The sequence below is a fragment of the Corythoichthys intestinalis genome, chromosome 4, assembly GCF_030265065.1.
Source record: "Corythoichthys intestinalis isolate RoL2023-P3 chromosome 4, ASM3026506v1, whole genome shotgun sequence".
NCBI classification, from domain to species: domain Eukaryota; kingdom Metazoa; phylum Chordata; class Actinopteri; order Syngnathiformes; family Syngnathidae; genus Corythoichthys; species Corythoichthys intestinalis.
The window spans coordinates 18,891,150-18,910,344 of record NC_080398.1 but is presented as its reverse complement, the minus strand read 5'-3'; the positions used below and the strand labels follow the sequence as shown (position 1 = coordinate 18,910,344).

At 39.1% G+C, this 19,195-nt stretch overlaps 1 protein-coding gene across 3 annotated transcripts in view; it reads left to right on the top strand.

The window, feature by feature from the left end:
- Nucleotides 1-19,195, top strand: part of LOC130914888 (neuronal acetylcholine receptor subunit alpha-7-like) — a 21,768-nt gene extending 2,573 nt beyond the window's left edge. Inside the window, exons 2-11 of one of the 3 annotated variants that reach the window (XM_057834465.1) lie at nt 2,108-2,184; nt 5,080-5,219; nt 9,447-9,491; nt 9,704-9,813; nt 9,886-9,965; nt 10,046-10,213; nt 12,570-12,764; nt 15,149-15,235; nt 15,351-15,460; nt 15,748-19,195. In XM_057834465.1, coding sequence (XP_057690448.1) covers nt 2,133-2,184; nt 5,080-5,219; nt 9,447-9,491; nt 9,704-9,813; nt 9,886-9,965; nt 10,046-10,213; nt 12,570-12,764; nt 15,149-15,235; nt 15,351-15,460; nt 15,748-16,554 — 1,794 coding nt within the window. In that variant the 5' untranslated portion in view covers nt 2,108-2,132 and the 3' untranslated portion in view covers nt 16,555-19,195. Of the gene's footprint in view, nt 1-1,567; nt 2,185-5,079; nt 5,220-9,446; nt 9,492-9,703; nt 9,814-9,885; nt 9,966-10,045; nt 10,214-12,569; nt 12,765-15,148; nt 15,236-15,350; nt 15,461-15,747 lie in introns of those variants that run through there. The other 2 variants (XM_057834464.1, XM_057834466.1) reach the window with 2 other exon arrangements.

Genomic DNA, 19,195 nt, shown 5'->3' with positions numbered 1-19,195 from the left:
ATATATTTAAGCAAATTTTAGCCATTCTGTGTGTCACACTTGCTTTATTTTTTTTTTTTTAGTTAATAATTTCAACAATCCCGCAACTAGCCTTTGTGGCGCTCTCTTTCATCTCTCGGGCTCTTGCAAAATACTGCTGCTGTAAAATTGAACTAACTTCAGGTTGCTTCATTTTCTCGCTACGTATCTCCCCTGTAATCTTGTCGTACATGTCAGCGTGTCTTGTTTGGTAATATCGCCTCACATTGAACTCTTTAAAAACAGCGACTGTCTCTTTCCAAATGAGACAGACACAGTTGTTGCGTATTTTAGTGAAGAAATATTCCAATTTCCACCTATCCTTGAAGCGTCGGCCATCGCAGTCAACTTTCTTTTTTTTGTTGATTCTCGCCACTTTAGAAAATTGGGAGTAAAGGGTCACACGGGGTAATGTTGCTTAGAGTACTGCTGCCTTTTAGTGGGTAAATGAGGAGCAGCATTTAGTGTGGAGGTAACTTCATATGCTGGTAGCAGTACTGCTGACCAATTTATTAGATCTGTGTGCGGGCCAGACGTTATTGATTTTATGACAGAGGCTGGGGGCCGAATGAAATTGGACCGCAGGCCGCATTTGGCCCCCGGGCCGGACTTTGGACATATCTGGTATAGACAGTAAGGTCCTGTCCATGCATATGAATTTTATTTAACAATAGTGTGGGTAGTTGTTTGTATTTATGTACACTACTGTACTTTCCTATTATTTCATTTATACTACAAACGAAGGACAAACCTATAAACTCCTAAATACAACTACGACAGCAAATCTTGTGTTTAAGACGTGTCAAACAAAGACAAATAAGTTAAATGCGTTGCCTTGTGCAAGTGGCCCTAATAGTCTACCTGTAGTTGCATCTTGTTTTACTTACTCTAGTATCCAGGAGATGTCAGCGTTGCTCTATTGTGAACTGTAACACACTAGGTAACTTTTCAACCTTAATGAAAATATTTTCATAACATTTGTGATGATATGTTGACTGACAACTAGTTAAATGACACCTCTTTTATATCTTGAAGGGGTCTGTATCTCTTTCACCAGAACTAATTAACTTTGAGGAGGGTGGCAGGAACCCTACCACACACAAAAAAATAAACTACAAACGTGCTGACTGCTGTATGACATATGTCACTTTCCCCATTAATTATAAAGACGGAAGTCGATGCTAACACTTTCGCGTGAAATCTGCAAAGATAGCAGAGCAACAGAGACAAAAAGTTTTGTCTGAGGAGGGAAAACAAAGAGAGGCTATAGGGATAAAAGGATACTCAAGAGTAAACATTTCTCTCCCTGTTGTGACAACCTCGCCCCCAAACATAACTTGCCAGTGCTGATGAGTTCGAGTGTGGTAGGGGGGTTATCCACACTAAGCCAGACATTTGCAAACCATCACATGCTACTATTTAGCCACAACTGGATTCATTACCTTATTACTTCTCGTCCGTCACACAGCAGCTGGAAACAAAAATGTTGTTTAATCCATCTGCAGGTGACCATCATAATTTTACGACACTATGCGGGGGTGCGCTGGTCCTCATGGGAAACGCAGTCTTCCTTAAGGCAAAATCCTACCGCCTTTGTCGCTAAAATCAACCAAAACTGAAAAGTTACCAAGTGTTTCTTTAAATTGCGAGATTTAACACACCGATACTGCATTGTGGTTCTAGTGGTTTTGTGACTGATTGTATGTTTGGGGAGACCTTCATACATCACGATACTTTATAGCCCTTCAAATAGAAATAGGTTCATATGTGAATACGTAGAATTATGGCAATTGATGAAATCCCCTAACTAAATCACAGATTGTCGTAAAAAGTGTCAAGATAGATGAAGGAGGGTGAGTTCAGGTCAGAGTAAGGAACACTACAGGTAAAAGACAGCCTCCCTGCTCCCTGTCCTAGTGTTTGTTTTAATGCATCTCTCTCGCTCACCCTCTCTTTCTTCACCACTACTCCTCCTCTTTCTCCTCACTCCTTCTAATGCTTCTTCCTTCACTCCACTGCTGTTCATTTCACACTCAACTTCTCCTCACATCTGGATTCATCAATCATCTTCTCTCATTCTGTCTCCGAGCATACAAAAGGGGAATACGTGCAGCATGTTGCAGGCTGCGGCACTTTGGCTTTTGACACTTGCTACCCAGCTACCTGGTGAGTGACTTTGACAGGAGTGAGCTCAAACAAGTGTGTGAATTTGTTTGTTTGTTTATATGTGCGTGTTTGTATGACCTTGCATATTTGCACCACTGAAGTAGCTTTGTAATGACAAGCGTCATGCATGTGATATATTTCTCTCATTATTGCTGAGACATGCATGAGTGTATTGATTGAGCATTACAGTATAGCGAGGCAGTGATTAACAGATATTTAAGTGATTACTTTAAATGAATAGACTCAATCAATATGATCTGTATCATGTACATTTAACACCAAATGAATAGTATGAATACCCTAACCGACAACAATTCACTGCTACCATAAATGCTGTGGGACAGTATCACTTGAAATATGTTGGCCCATTATGCACATACATACAATAACATGGATATAAAGTTTGCATATCTCTGATCATATGCTGTTTTTTGGGGGGTTGTTACAGCTTTATATGCGTGAGTACTGTATACATATTCTAAAACTGTTTTTACTATTAATATGCTGTACAACTCAACTGAAGAAAAAACCTTTTCAAGAGGGGACGTAAAAATAAACAAAAGCCTACCACCACAGCCAAAATGTATTCGTATACATACATATAATGTACATACACACACACACACACACACACACACACACACACACACACACACACACACACACACACACACACACACACACACACACACACACACACACACACACACACACACACACACATACATTGCTGTCGCAGGACATTTTTTCTCCCTCAACAGTACTGATAGTAGTTTTAAAAAGAAAGAAATATATAACAATTAAATTGTCCAACAATGCAAGAATGTATAGAAGTAACTGTGGATCACAATTTATTGTCTTTTTATGAGGTATAGTATACATAATTAAAAAAAAAAAAAAAAAAAAAGTAAGAAAAATAAGAAGTTCCTTCATTATTGCAATTAATTTAGAAAAAGAACACCCTTCAATGTATGCACATCATGGAGCCAACACTTCGTAGAAACGCACTCGCTTTCTTGATGCCTTTTTTTGGTTGCGTTTTTTTTTTTTACATTCAATGGTTGATTAAAAAGGTTTTTGGCCGCGTCCAAAGAGTTGAGCGTTGTTATATTTCTTGTTTATGATAAGAAATGTGGTGGCGCTTATGTGTGTTGATATTTATTCTTGTGATAGTTAAATCAGAATAGATATTCATTATTGTTGGCACTTCAATGGCATATTCCACTGTATTTTAGCATTATGCTAGCGGGTCCATGCAAAAAAAAAAAAGAAATAATGAGAGCGAATTAATGCGGTTTTCTTTATGTAATTTGTTTTTGTAATTTAATTGATCATATTAAGGATCAATTGATATGTTAATTTCCCACTAAATAACCATGCTATTGCGTGTGCCTAGAAGCGCCAGCCAATTTAGGGATATTAAGAAATCTCATGTATAAGTTCATTTGTCGATAAATTGAGTCTGAAAATAATATTTTTAATGAAAATAACGGACCCTAGAAATAGCTATATATGTAGGTCAAGCATGTGGTACCATTGGTGTAAAAGCCTGTTTGTTGTGCATTGATAGTTTGTGCCTTTTTTAATGTTCTTTCTTTTCTAGTTTTGGTTTCTTCCTGTTTTCGCAAGTCATTTTTCTGTTGGTTTGTGTGCTATGGACACCCTGTGTGATTCCTGAGCAAAGATCATATCTATCTATCTGTCTGTCTGTCTGTCTGTCTGTCTGTCTGTCTGTCTGTTTATTTATTCATTCATTTACTTATTTCTATTTATTTATTTACTTTTTTTTATTCATAACCACTCTACTTGATATGCCTTTAGTCTTAAATGAAATAATACTCAAACCGTAAGTACCCTGGTTGAACTCTTGTTTATGTGTTTAAACCTTACTGCAGTGTAACTGAGGAGTTAACAGGGATTTCAAAAAGCTACATGGATGCTATTTTTCTTCAGGGAAATTCATGTATCCAATTGTTAAACTGCATACCACATTCAGTAGAATACCCAGAAGCCACAATAAATTTTTACAGCGCCTGCTATGAAGATAAGTAAATTACTATCTTTTATTTAGGAAAAAAAAAGCATTTGGAGCCCAACTTTTAACAATCATATTTTGCACCACTGATCCCTAACTGTGGTGAGATTAAAGTGCATTTTTATACCAATTACACTTCTGTATTGTTTTGCGATTCTCCCACCTCTACCCTGTAATGCCCCCCAAAAGTTTTTTTTTATCTATCATTTGTGCCTAGACGTTTAGCATCATGTTTGGAAATCCGATTTGTAGGTTTGTATTAGAGTAATATAATGCTTTTTGCCAATCCCAATTGGCAAAAGAAATGTTAATTTTTATACTTCAAATTACTTTAGCACCAAGTTAATCCCTATTTTATTTTATTATTATCATTATTATTATTTTTTTTTTACAAAAACGATATTTTTTCTCAAATTCACGTTACTTTTGCACCAAAATAGGACAATGCTTTTGTCCATATATAAACTTGGATGTGGTTGTCAAACGACCATTGTGTTCACATCATTGTAATTGCACTCTTAAGGAAGCATTGAATCAAAGCCTCCTTATCTGAAGTTATGGGCCATAGAGTGAAAGCTCATATTCCAGTGAATGCTGTGTGTTCGGGTTAGCTCTACTTTAACAGCCTCACTTTCCTTGTATGGAACGAAGCAGACATCTTTACAACAGCAGGAAGAGATTGTATGTCCGCCGGTGATCAATCAGGGCATGTAATTGATTAGAAGTACCCAGAGGTTCTATTACTCTTTTGCTTTCTTCTGACACAGCGTTCTCTTTTAATAGCGCTACTTTCACGAATCTTTTTTCTCTCTTAACCTAATCAATATGTTCCAAATTCTCCATCACATCGACTGACGAAGAGACAACGCAGGGTCCTCAGCAACGCTTTTTGCTCAGGGAGCTGCTGAGAGATTACAATCCCATGGAAAGGCCTGTGGCCAATGACTCCCACACCCTCACAGTCCACTTCTCCATCACTCTAATGCAAGTCATGGATGTGGTAAGCACTACACAAATGATGTCCAATGGGGTATACGCCGCTGACTTCTGACTAACTGTTTTATGCAGTCCACCAACATGTCTAAATCCCAGAAAAATGTCAGTGTGTTTCCATACGCCCGATTTTTTACTTTACTCCCATTTCTTTGCAAAACGTAAGCGAATTTTACAACTCCGCTCCCAAGAAGGACAAATGGTTTAAGATGTACATGTTAAAGCATATTCACAACTACTCTGTGAAAATTAAACTTCCTTTGAATCATGCTTCTTTGAGATTTAAGGTAAACACAATTCACATTCTTAAGTTCTCTTAAGTGATTCACGTAACTTAGCTTTGTTAACGTGACAAAGTGAGTTGAATGAACTTGCATAATTTTGTGGGCAACAAGACAGTCAGCCAGGCAGTTCAGCACAGTTGTCTGCATGTTCCACTGCCATTGCAGGCTGCTTGGAGTAATTTATCATATATCTGCTTTGACTAAAGTCCAGTTTACTTAGAATTTTGAGTTTAAAATACTCAACAGAAGTCCAGTTTACTTAAAATGATGATTTTAAGACATTAACTAGAGGACGTAGGTTTGCATAGGGACAGTAGGGACAGAACACTGCCAAGTTTTCAGGATGCTCAAATTGTCCCCACCAACTTTTAATTTTCAATATGTAATGAGGTCAGTTACGTATATTGGTGATTTAGATTGTCTTCCCATATGTTGTCAGGATACAATTGACCCTACCATTATTAAGTGAATTATTTTCATGATGTTCATACTTACATTTACCTTTTTTCACTTGCTGAATATGCCGGTCCATTTCCCCCCCCTACAAACACACATTCGATTGGCTCATGACTAGACCCCACTCCAACCCTAACACACACTTACACATCTCTGACAGAAATACATATCAACATGTCGCCTCCTCTGCCCCTTCAAAGAGGAGGGATATCAGAAGTTTTTTTCAGTCAGCAGCCACTGTAAGTAATGTAAAAAGATGTCAATGTTGTGGAGGTGATGAACACTCCACTAATTTTGCTGCTGAAAGTCCGACCTGCATCACAGTTAGCATAACATTAAACTGTGTGAACTTGCTAACCTGCAAAACTCGAGTAGGAAGCTGCTTAGAGAGAAGTGTCCTCCTGTATGCCTTTTCTACAGTTAACGTTAATTAAACTGTGGGAAATGTAGTGAACTCTGCTGGAAACTATATAACCGGCAAAACGTGAGCAAGAAGCTGCTCAGAGAGAGTGGTCCTATTCTGTGTTTCACAGGAAAGTGTTGATAGTAAAAAAAAAAAAAGAAAAAAAAAACATGCTGCTGCTTTTCTTCTTGAAAACAGCCATGTTGTGAAGGAAAGAAGGTAGAGCGTGTTGTGACTTTACACTTTTGAAACCAAATACCTAGTAGTAAATAGCAGTAGTAAATAGCAACAATCCACCAACATTGAATTTACTCATCTGATGGAAAGCCCCCAAAATTATTATAAGTACGCTATTGAATTTCAAAGGTCTGACCTATGTAAAGTTACAAGTTTTTTTTATTAACTCAATTATATATCAAAAACAAAAACAGGCTCTTAACAATACTATAATGTAACAAGAAACAATACATAGCACTACCACAAGTCACAAAATCTTACTTGTTTGCGTAAAGTGACAAGTTAGCAGTATAAGTGCTTGTTGTTCACTGATACTGTACATGAATTACTCTTTTTCTTCTTTTTTTTTGCTTGAGTTGACGATTTGGTCTTGCTGTCAAAGATACAATGCTAAGCGATGGTGTAACTGGATTGCATGAAATTTTTTGCCAGTGGTCCCACCTTTTCCATGACATACAGTTGGATGAAAAAGTGTCTGAACCTCTTGGAATTTCTCACATTTCTGCATAAAATCAAAATCAAGTTGTCAAAATCACAAAGATAAAAAAACAGTGTCTGCTTTAACTAAACCACCAAACCACTAAACATTTATAGGTTTTCGTATATAAATGGGGATAGGATGCAAACAATGACGGGGGGGGGGGGGGAAGTTAGCCTAAGGAGACTTAAAGAGCAATTGAAACCAATTTTTACCAAACAATTTAAGTCAGGTGTGTGCCCAATCACAAATGAGTGGTTTAAAGCTGCCCTGCCCACTATAAAACACACACCTGGTAAGAATTGTCTTGATGAAAAGCATTGTCTGATGTGCATCATAGCTCGGTCAAAAGAGCTGTCTGAAGACCTGCGATCAAGGATTGTTGATGTGTATAAAGCTGGGAAGGGATACAAAACCATCTCTTAAGGTCTGGATATTCATCAATCGACAGTCAGAGAAGTTGTCTACAAATGGGGAGAGTTTGGCACTGTTGCTTCTCTCCCAAGCAGTGGCCCTCCACCAAAGATGACGCCAAGAGTTCAGTGCAGAATACTCAGAGGGGTAAAACAGAATTCTAGAGTGTCTGCTAAAGACTTACAGAAATCACTGGCACAGTCCAATATCTCTGTGCACACATAAACTATATGTTAAAGTATGGCCAAGAATGGTGTTCATGGGAGGACTCCACGGAGGAAGCCACTGCTGTCTAAAAAACCCCCTCAGTGTTTCTCGTTTAATTTTCGCAAAAAGGCACTTGGACACTCCACAGACGTTTTGGCAAACTATTTGATGGACTAATGAAACCAAAGTTGAATTGTTTGGGAGTAACACACAATGTCATGTGTGGAGGAAAAATGGAACAGCTCAACAACATCAACAACATCCCCACCGTGAAGCATGGTGGAGGGAGCATCATCATTTGGGGCTGTTTGCTGCCTCAGGGCCTGGACAACTTGCAATCACTAATGGAAGAATGAATTTAAACGTTTATCAGGATCTTTTGCAGGAAACCCTGAGGCCGTCTGTTAGACCGTTGAAGCTAAAAAGAGGATGGATGCTGCAACAAGACAATGATCCAAAACACAGAAGTAAATCAAATTCAGAATGGTTTCAGAAGAACAAAATACATGTTCTGGTGTGGCTAAGTCAAGGTCCAGACTTGAACCACATTGAGATACTGTGGCATGACCTAAACACAGCAATTCATGCCTGACATCCCAGGAATCTGACTGAACTACAGCAGTTTTGTAGAGGAAAAATGGGCCAAGATTAGTCCTGATCGATGTGCCAGACTGATTTGCAACTACAGGAAGCATCTGGTTGAAGTTATTGCTGCCAAGGGGAGGGGCAACAAAATATTATATGTGATGGTTCACTTACTTATTTTCCCCTTTCTGTCATTGTTTGCATACTATCCTCATTAAAATATGAAAACCTATCAATGTTTGGGTGATTTAAATTAAAGCAGACTAGTGCTGCAAAGATTAATCGATTAAGTCGAGTATTCGATTAGAAAAAAATATTTGAATTAAATTTTGTTGCTTCGAATATTCGTTTAATGAAATTGGCGTTGTAATGGTTATTTTGAAAGTGTTTGCATTTAGTTTTATTGATTAGGTTGGATACACTGCCCTCTGGTCTTCCTCTTTTCACATGGCTGAATCCAACTGCTCCCTGTTAAGACCAACGTAAGCTAAGTTTTGTTTGAGCTAATGATTTTTTTCTTTTTTTTAATGCATTCATTAATTAGTTATATGTATATTTAGCCGTTTTTTGTGGGAATATGTGTCTGAACCATTTATTAAGAGCATTGTAAAAAAAACTTTAGCATTTTATAGCATTTAAGATAGCGGACTTTTTCTATGTAAGTTAGCCAGTTGTTCTTTTGTTGTACATAGATCCTCATTAAAAAAAAAAAATAAATATATATATATATATATATATATATATATATATATATATATAGAGCGTTTGAGGCTCAGCTCAGGTATTTTAATTTTTCATGTTCCTTATCCGATTACTCGATTATTCGAACTAACTAGTCAATCGATTAATCAACTACTAAAATATTCAATAGCTGCAGCCCTAAAGCACACAGTTTTTTCATCTCTGTGATTTTCACATTTTAATGGTGATTTTATGCAGAAATGTGAGAAATTCCAAAATGTTCAGATACTTTTTCATATCACTGTATACTTGTATTACCCCGCTGAATTACTTAAAGCCCGTCTCGACTACTGTACAGTGGTAACCAGCAGTCTTAATCAAGGTTATCCTGTCTTTTTATTTTTTTCTTTTAATACAAAGCCTGTCTTTACGTTTGTCACTTTACACATTAATTTTCATGTTTTACCATTTACTTTTGCAATGTTCAAGGATGAAAAGAACCAGATCCTCACCACAAATATATGGCTACAGATGGTAAGTTATTCATTAATAATCTGCTATTGTATCTGTATTTACATACACTCCCTCACTGTCGCAACGCAGATGGCAGGAATAGGTGGCACACAAATGCAGAATTGAATAATTTAATACTTGTACCCACACATAACTGTTGTATATTTTATGTCTATTATGCTGAGCTGAGCACTAGAATAATAATCAGTAAAATGTATATTCATGCCCCACAGCAGTGGTATGATCACTACCTGCAGTGGAATCAGTCTGAGTACCCCGGAGTTAAAAACCTTCGCTTCACTGCAGATCAAGTATGGACACCAGACATATTGCTTTATAACAGGTATGTGACGCCGACAAAAAGTAACAGGCATGCATACACGCACGCGCACATTGATCACTGTCACTACTGCAGTGCTCACAACAAGTTTGACGCCACCTTTAAGACCAACGTGCTGGTAAACTCCAGTGGGTTCTGTGAGTATCTGCCTCCAGGTGTGTTGCTATTTTTTCACTCTCTGAAATATTTTTATTTTTCATGCCTTTGGAACATTTACATTACATTTTCTCTAAAGGAATATTTATCAGCACCTGCAATGTGGATGTGCGCTGGTTTCCCTTTGATATTCAACGTTGCGAGTTGAAGTTTGGATCCTGGACATTCGACGGCTGGCTGCTGGACATTCAGATGAAGGAGGCAGATGTGTCGGGATACATGCCCAATGGAGAGTGGGACCTACTGGGTGAGGTTAAATGTCTACATCAGTGGTCGCATCAATGGATACAGCCAAGGCTGGCCCAGCCTATACGCAGCCTATGCAGCTGCTTAGGGCCCCTATCTGGAAACCTCATTTCATACGTTGTTAATTGAGCATCGTGAATAATGTGGTGCGCATTGCCATTTATCCATGCAAACATCCATTTTCTTGTCATTACAATCTGGCAACCAGGGGAGTGATGCTGAACCTGCTTTGCGATGATTGGTGCTCAAACTTGCTTGGAAAATAGATGCACGAAAATGTCGAAAAGAATTTATCCTTCTGTAGCAGAGACACAAAAGAAGAAGAAAATCCGAAAAGAAAAGAAACAGCAGTCTCAAGGTAATAGAGCATGTTGTTGTTGTGCAAGACACTCTTACTTGAACGTTGGTAATTGCCATTAGCTGCAGGGCGAAGTCCCGGAGCGACTCAAGTAAAGCCGAGCAAGTTGTCACCTGTCGGCAGTGGCAAATGTACGGCTTCCGCTGATTGTAGTAAAATGAAATATTGGCATAATATGCATTTGGACTGGAGAGCGTAGATATAGGCTATGTTTACACTAGGACGGGTAATGGCCTTAAACGTGTAATTACTTGGACTATACCACATGCCTGCTACACTAGTATGCCTATTATCCGGATTAGTTGTTAGACAGCTAATGTAGGCGGGTAATGTTACCCGCCGCCTACACGCCGCCCTAATATGGACTGCTGTCACGTACAACATTCGGATACTCAGCAAGGGACGTCATGCCGTCGCTGTTTTTAGTGCAGCATGACAGCATCGTAAACAATGGAGGCGGACGATCACGACGTGGCATTCCTGCTCTTTTCCATACACTCTTCTTGAACCTTCAATCTACGTCTCAATACTATGCTTCAATTCAGTGCCCATTTGGGGTCCTCCCATCGCGGATGAGGTGGAGATGAACGTTTTTTTACAGAGCTCGTCTCCCGAGTTGTCTCCGATTAGCCAGCTGTGGGGCTGACCCCTCCCAACTCAATGCCGACTGAACATGAGTACTGTATATAAAAATACGTAGAGGAAAATTAAACCCTGAAAAGTGACCTGCGTGGTACCCCCAGTCAAAGAGGCGCGCGATCAGTTTTTTTACCCAGACCTGCCTGTCAAAATTGTTGCCACTTCCAGGATCGCCACTTTTATGCACAAGCAGTCCCGTCCTGCTTCAAGGAAATATACTCAGCGCCACACCATATGCTTCTGTTTGTTATTCTCCAAGTGGTGAGAGCGCAATTGAGCATCGATTGCAACATCCCAAGTAATGATGTCAGGCTTCCGTTGTTTTATAAAGATTTATTTCAATCACAACACGGCGCCTGCAGAGCGTGCGCTCCCTTCCACTCCTGCTCCTGTGTGATGCGTTTAATTGCGATCACGAAAAAAACAGTGATCACAAAATAATGACTGTCTAAAAGGAGTAGTAATTTCGAAATTTTCCGTGGGCCAGGAATGAGTTTCCGTTTCAGAGATAAACCGCGCGGGCGATGATGTAACACATGAGCATGCGTAGTTTGCGCAAATGCAGGCGTACCTCGCAGAAGCGTGGAGGCCCTTAAACGCACCTTAAACGAAGTGTGGACAGGTATAAAAATAGTCGGCCAAATATCTGTCCTAGTGTAGACGTAGCCTAGTCATTTCATTTATATCGGACATTATTATCAAGTAGTATGCCATGTATCAGCCTACGGTGAATCTACTTAGTTGCGCACTCCCAACAGTACACGTTTTTGTGGACGAATATTTTCCTGGGCTGAATTTTGTTCCATGTAATCATATTTTGTACTTCGGATGATTGAAAAGAGCTATTGAGAAGTATCTTTGAATTGGAGGTGGAGTGCCGTCCTCTTCACAAGATGATGATTTCCCCAAATGTACAATTCAAGGTAATGCTTGGCAATGTCGTGTACATAGTTATGAGATCAAAAATCAAGAAAGATGCACATAAAGTTACAATTTTAATACATTTTTACAAAAATATGGGCCCCTTGGCATTATTTTGCTTAGGGTCCCCAAATGGCCTGGGCCGGCCCTGAATACAGCACAAGAGGCATAAATTGAGTTTACTTTCTGTTGCTCTTCTCTGCTTTAAGACTAGATAGAGCTAATCACTTAAACAGTGCCTCTCTATTAGCTCAGGGGTGAAAACCTGACCTGTTGAAATCAATGTACAAAAATGTAGCATTTCAGGATTTTGTTTTACATAAATACACCTGTTCAAAAAAAATCAATTGTGATAAACTGAGTAATCTTGATTGTGATTTTCCTGACTTTTTTTTTTTGTTGGTTTTTCGCATCTTTGACCTTCCTGTGTCCTCCTCAGAGGTGCCCGGAGGTCGGCACGAGATTTTCTATGACTGCTGTGCAGAACCTTACCCCGACGTAACTTTTGTGGTCACCCTGCGCCGGCGGACACTTTATTACGCTCTCAACCTCCTCATCCCCTGCGTGCTCCTCTCGTCCATGACACTTCTCGTCTTCCTGCTCCCAGCCAACTCCGGAGAGAAGATTAGCTTGGGTGAGGCGGCACAATTGTGAGAAAGCGTACTCGGGTTATAAGTTGAAACACACACGACTGTCTGCATATTCAACACTCTTGTGGATTTCCTAGAGTCTCGCTCTGTCAACATGACGGGAACATTTTTCTGTCAAGCTATGAAGACGCTTTAGGGAGAATTACAATGGGACTGAGAGGGAGAGAAAGAACAGACAGGAGGGAAGATAAGAGGGTGAAATATATATATATATTTTAAGTTGTCAGAAAGTCAGTGGAATTAGAACTCAAGTACAGCATACCAAGTGCAGAGTTGTGCCTCAAACTCAATAATTTGTTCACAGAAGTAAAACAAACTCAACATACGATAAAAACAACACATTGCAGATCAAGACAAGCGAGGCCTTCTCTGGTGGTCTCAACACTATTTAAAACATGGTACATTTACAACCTAAATTCAAATTTTTTGTTCAAGGATTTATATTCATTTATTCCCAACAATCTATTCTCTTTGTTTTGTAGCATTTTCTTTTAGCCGCACAGCTTTCAGTACTGTATATGCATGTTACATTATTTTGTCAAATGAATTTTCAGCCTCATCTGCCCAGAGCCTTCAAATTCAGTCATGTAAAATGGTAATATCAATGAAACGGTTTCTTTAATAAATCAGCTATCAACCAGATTGCTGTTCCTTAGTATTTATTAAAAAACATTCAGCAAAATATATTATACAAATACACTACAATCATGAGTAGAGATGTCCCGATCGATCGCCATCGATCGGGTCTGATCACGTCATTTTCAAAGTATCGGAATCGGCAAAAAAATATCGGCCATGCCTTTTTTTAATATATATACTGTATATATTTTAATTAAATCGTTTTCTGATTGTATTTAACGTTACAAACATAATATGTTACACTCATCCAGAGTCTTTAGTTTAGGCTTAAGGTAGGGTTATCAAATTTATCCCGATAACGGCGGTAATTAATTTTTTAAAAAATGTATCACGTTAACATATTTAACGCAATTAATGCATGCGCTGCACGACCCACCCACGCAATGTCGCGCTTAATCTGTAATGGCGCCGTTTTATCTATATAGAGAGATAAAAGGCAGCGCAAAATGAGTAGAGTGAATTTTGGCAGCCTCTGGAGCCTTTTTTTTAATTGGCGAAAGCCTTACAATCCCTCTCCCTATGATTAGAAATATCATGGGAAGCAATGTGGGGAAGCAAGGTAGCAATCGATCTTTTTCTTAGTTAACACCTTATATTATTTCCCAACGCAGAGAAGATATATCAACTGGTAGCACTACGCACAGTCATGGTTCCACTTCCCATCATGCATTTGGGTATGGCTACAGTATCATTTACTGAAAGCTCAACAAATACACTAGATGGCAATATTTAGTCACAATATACAAAGTCACAAGTCTTTCTATCCGTGGATCCCTCTCACAGAAAGAATCTTAATAATGTAAATGCCATCTTGAGGATTTATTGTCATAATAAACAAATACAGTACTTTTGTACTGTATGTTAAATGCATATATATGCATATGAGTTTTATTCATTTTTTTCTTAATGCATTGCCAAAATGTATATGATCGGGAAAAATTATCGGGAATGATTGGAATTGAATCGGGAGCAAAAAAAAGCAATCGGATCGGGAAATATCGGGATCGGCAGATACTCAAACTAAAACGATCGGATCGGGAGCAAAAAACCATGATCGGAACAACCCTAATCATGAGTAAATAATACTACATTTTATTAGGTATTAAGTGATTTAATCTGTTTATCTGTTTCAAAAGGTTAAGTAAAAATTACCCAAATTATTTGAGTATATCATTGTTGATGTATTTAGGTAATATTTACGAAGTAAAATTGTCTAAACTTTACACTATGAAACTGAGTGTAAAGAGTTATCTCAATTTTATTGAGTAAATTCTATAGGTTGTTTATAACAGTGTAGAGGCAAAATCTAAAAAAAAAAAAAAAAAATTAAATACTGTATGGTGCAATTTTCATTTTAAATGTCAAACAGGTTTTGTGGATCCTTGTGATTTCTTCTATGAGGGAAACTGGTCCAAATGTCTCTTTGTGTGCTGAGTGTTTTCAATCTCTGAGTCAGGCTTTCTTTGAGAGACACGGAGCAAGTGTAGCCATATTGAACAATTTAACCTTTCACAATACGCCCTCCTAGAACAGTTTGCTTATTTCATGGTACCTTTTGAAAAAAAAAAAAAAAGCAAAATTCGAAACACAGAGTTCACCTTTGATGCTTGCTGAATTGAGGTCAAGGGAAGTGTACCGACAGCTTGTCTAATATGGTTTGAAGTAACTTCAAAGTAATCCCATACACTGATACATTCTATTAAAGATGACTGTTTTATCTTCCTTTCAGGAATTACTGTTCTACTTTCTCTGACTGTCTTCATGTTGATGGTTGCTGAGATAATGCCAGCGACTTCAGATTCTATACCACTCATAGGTCAGTCGTTACGTTTATTTTGGGTCATTTTTGTTATTTTAACTGTTTGATATATCTCTTAAGGGATTTTAAAGATATCTTACCATGTTGACAGCCTGCTAATCATCTGTTAAAGGTCAGTACTTTGCCAGCACCATGGTGATTGTTGGGATGTCTGTAGTGGCTACAGTCATTGTCCTTCAATTCCATCACCACAACCCCAACAATGGACAGATACCACATTGGGTGAGTTGGATCCTCTGCGTGCTAAAACCTGAAGGTGAGAGCTATTTAGTAAGACTACATCAAGTCAACCACGGCCTCACTTTACAATATAGAGGTTTGACAACAGGATCTGTTCCAGCCATTTTCTATTGGTGCCAATTTAGATTTTTTCCCCCTGTGAATCATCATCTCATAACTCCTTTGAGACTTGAGAGCACAGAACTAAGGCTTTCCATCCATTTTCTATAGAACTTGTCCTCCTTAGTTCAGTTTTTTCACCTCTTTTTACCATTGTCATTGTCTGACAGGTCAACCTAGTTCTTCTGCAGTGGGTACCTTGGTTCCTGAGGATGAAACGTCCAGGTGAGGGAATGGAACATGATCGTCCACACAGCCAGGCAGATACTCAAAGCAAGACCCTGTCCTCACCTGCCACTCAACTGACCGCCATTATCCCCCAAAGCCTTGCGTCCCTGAGAGCCAGCCTGGCTCAGCTCCATCACACCCCGCCTCATGAGTGCATTTCCCAAGCCGTTATTCTTCCGCATGTCATCCATAGAGATCCTAGCCCCAATCTGCATCCTCAACCAAACGGTCATCTGCCTTACATGGGGTTCCAGGCCTTTCAGTCTACTGCAGAAGTAGAAGGCCAGAGTCACAATCAGATGAGGGGCTCCTACGGACCAACGGGCGAAGATGGAGAAGCTTCAGATGGAGGGGGAGATATTCCGAGTCATCAACAATTTTTGTCTGCCAAATTGCAGGAAACAGCATCCATAAACCCCGAGTCGTCAACCATGTCTCCAGGGTCGGGTGGTTTAGAAGCGGGGACAGGTTCAGGTAGGGCTGCCCTTTCAGACACCCACAGTGGCATCATTGGAAGCGGGGCAGTGGACAACCAGCTCAAGGCTCTTCTCACTGAAGTACAGTTCTTAGTGGAACGGGTTCGCGAACAGGACCGGCAGCTCAGTCTAGCTGAACAGTGGCAGTTCGCTGCAGCCGTTATCGACCGCCTGTGTCTGGTCGGATTCAGCGTCTTCAACATAATCTGCACCATTGCTATTCTCATGGCCGCACCCAACTTTGGAGAAGCTCTGGCGAAAGACTTCCTCTGAGAAGAAAAAAGATAAAAGAAGGGGTCTTTCAAAGCACAGTCTCTCAATTTTTCTTTAAAGACACATTTTGTCGTTTAGATTGATGTGAAGATATGATAAGTGCATGTGCCTGTAAACCCTCTAATTCCTACTGATCATTTCATTCTCAGGGCATTGAAGGCTTGAAACTGTACTGTTCTGGTTGTTTTAGAAGACGTTTTACTTCTCATCCAAGCAGATGTGATAACAACACACAATATTCATCCCGCAAATTATAAGCACACCACAATATTATCAATCTTACGGATACAAAAAAGTTCAGAAAAATTAAAGAAAAGCCAATAGTTATCGGGCCACATCTTTAAAAGGAACCTCGAACTTAAAGACTTGAAGGCCCTAATAAACCACAATTGTTCACTTTTACTAAAATATGTTATTAGAAACACGTAAAATATTGCCATTCATTAAAGAATCTATAATATTTAGTACATGTTTTGACCTACGGAGGGCGCCATGTTTTTATACCTGCAATGGTATGTCACACTCACTTGACGAATACTACAGGGTTACTGCAATTCCTTCTACGCGGCGAGACGTCCAACACATGCGCTCATCAATTAAAAGCGGCAAGTATGTGTTTTTATTGAGCCTTTTATTACCTTTTCATTACCTCAAAATACTTTTTGCATGTGTTTCCCTCTCATACTTTTAAGCATGGGTTTTTCTTGTTGTAGTTTTAAAGGAGATTGTTGATCTGCTGACCACATTAGTCACATAGCATATTTGAGCCACCGTTGTTTGATATTACTACGTTTAAGTATTTTCTTAAGGCGTCCTCAGTATGTTCTGTCCGTATGCATCTAAGCAAAACAAGCTGAAAGCGCACAGTAGTACTTTGGGTGTAAAATTTGCCTCTTGTAGCCGTTTCGCCGGTGTTGCACATTTTGGCAGAACACAGTTTTTTCCCCTACTTTCATCTTGTCACATCCCGTCTTGCCTGTTCATTTTGCGTTTGCTGCTTGTTTTGTGATAAATCGACAGTGCTGTCATGCTCATTAATGTTCCTCTCTGGTTCAAATTCAAAGGGTTGAACAGATGACATGTTTATGTCACTAGAGTCATACACTGATAGCCCGTCAGCGTAACCATGTGACGTCATTGCCCTGTGACGTCGACAACAACGGTGACTACTAGTTAAACTAATTTTACAAATTGTATAAAAACTAAAACATCAAAAGGGGTTTCAATATCAAATTATTTTAACTCATAATAACATGTCAAGTTCAAAAATAGACCCTTAGGTAGACATTTGTAAAATTACCCAAAAATAAGGAGAGAAGACACTCAGTTTTCTTGGCCAAGGAGAGCAAGGAGGGACTAGACAGTGAAATGCTGGATTACGCTGTATAGTCACCAAAATTGATCTAAAAAAAACCCTCCTTGCTCTTTCTTTTATTAGGGGTTTGTCCTAACACAGAAGGGTGCCGCCCTAAAGGGAGGGGGAAAGCAAGCTGGAGACACCCATTTGATTTTGGCTGGCTATGTGTGAGCATGTAGGTGGAACTAACTAAATACACGTGTGTAAGAAAGGGCACTTAGGTAAAGTGGTCAGAATGACCCAGACACTTCAGTTATGCAACGCTGCGGCCATGGAAGACGTCCTCGAATGGAAGATTGTCCTCAAAAGTCTAGACGAAAGTCCAGACGTAAGATGCTGAAGATGTCCTAGAAGGTCTAGTTACGCAATGTTGCGGCCATAAAGCAAGGCAGTTGTCACCCCGACCCTTTTTAACACTTTGTAACACTTAAACATTATACTACAGCCTAGCATAGCAAGCAATAATCATTTAATGGTTATATCAAATAAGAAAAAATATGGCAATATGTATTATGTATGTATTAGGTATATATGAGCACAAGAAAATATTCAATCAATCAAGCAAATATTCAACCAACCCTCGATAATTAACTCAACATAACGTTTGTCTTTTAAGAACTACAAGTCTTTCCATCCGTGGATCCCATTAATATTTGGGTCAAATAGTTGCCTATCTATGCTCGATACACACTCATCACTCAGAGTTGAGTTGACATGCAAAACATCTTCCAAGACAACCAAAGAAGTTAAAGGGGAAGTTCAGAATTCTTGACATTAGGATTAATTTTCGAGTTAGCGGGGGGTCTAATTAGTCGGTGGAGTTGGTTTCAACAAATTCCGTGCAGTTTCTTAGTTATTTGTTTTTTGCAGAGCTCCGGAGTGGCTAAGCTAGTGGGAGTCAGTGGTGCTTGCTAGCATGCCGATAAAAAACCACAAGCATGCATCAGAATCACCGGTGACCCATGCAATCAGAAGTGTTGGTTATGTTTTCAGGATAAAGTTAATTAAATTTACCATTGCAGGTCAATAATTGTAGTATGAACAGCAACATTAGTAATCCAGCAGCTCTGCAGGCAACAAAATGTCTGGGCAAGCAGTGGGAAGTGACGTCACCATTTTTTCACTACAGATTTTTTTTGGTGGGAACAAAAGGGACTCCCCGTCCCGCAAATCAATCACCCCTGATGCAATGTACATGGTTTTGTTTGAACAGTTAGATCTGTTAATATCGTTTTTTTATTGGCATGCTAGCAAGCACCATTGACTTGCACTAGCTTTGCCACT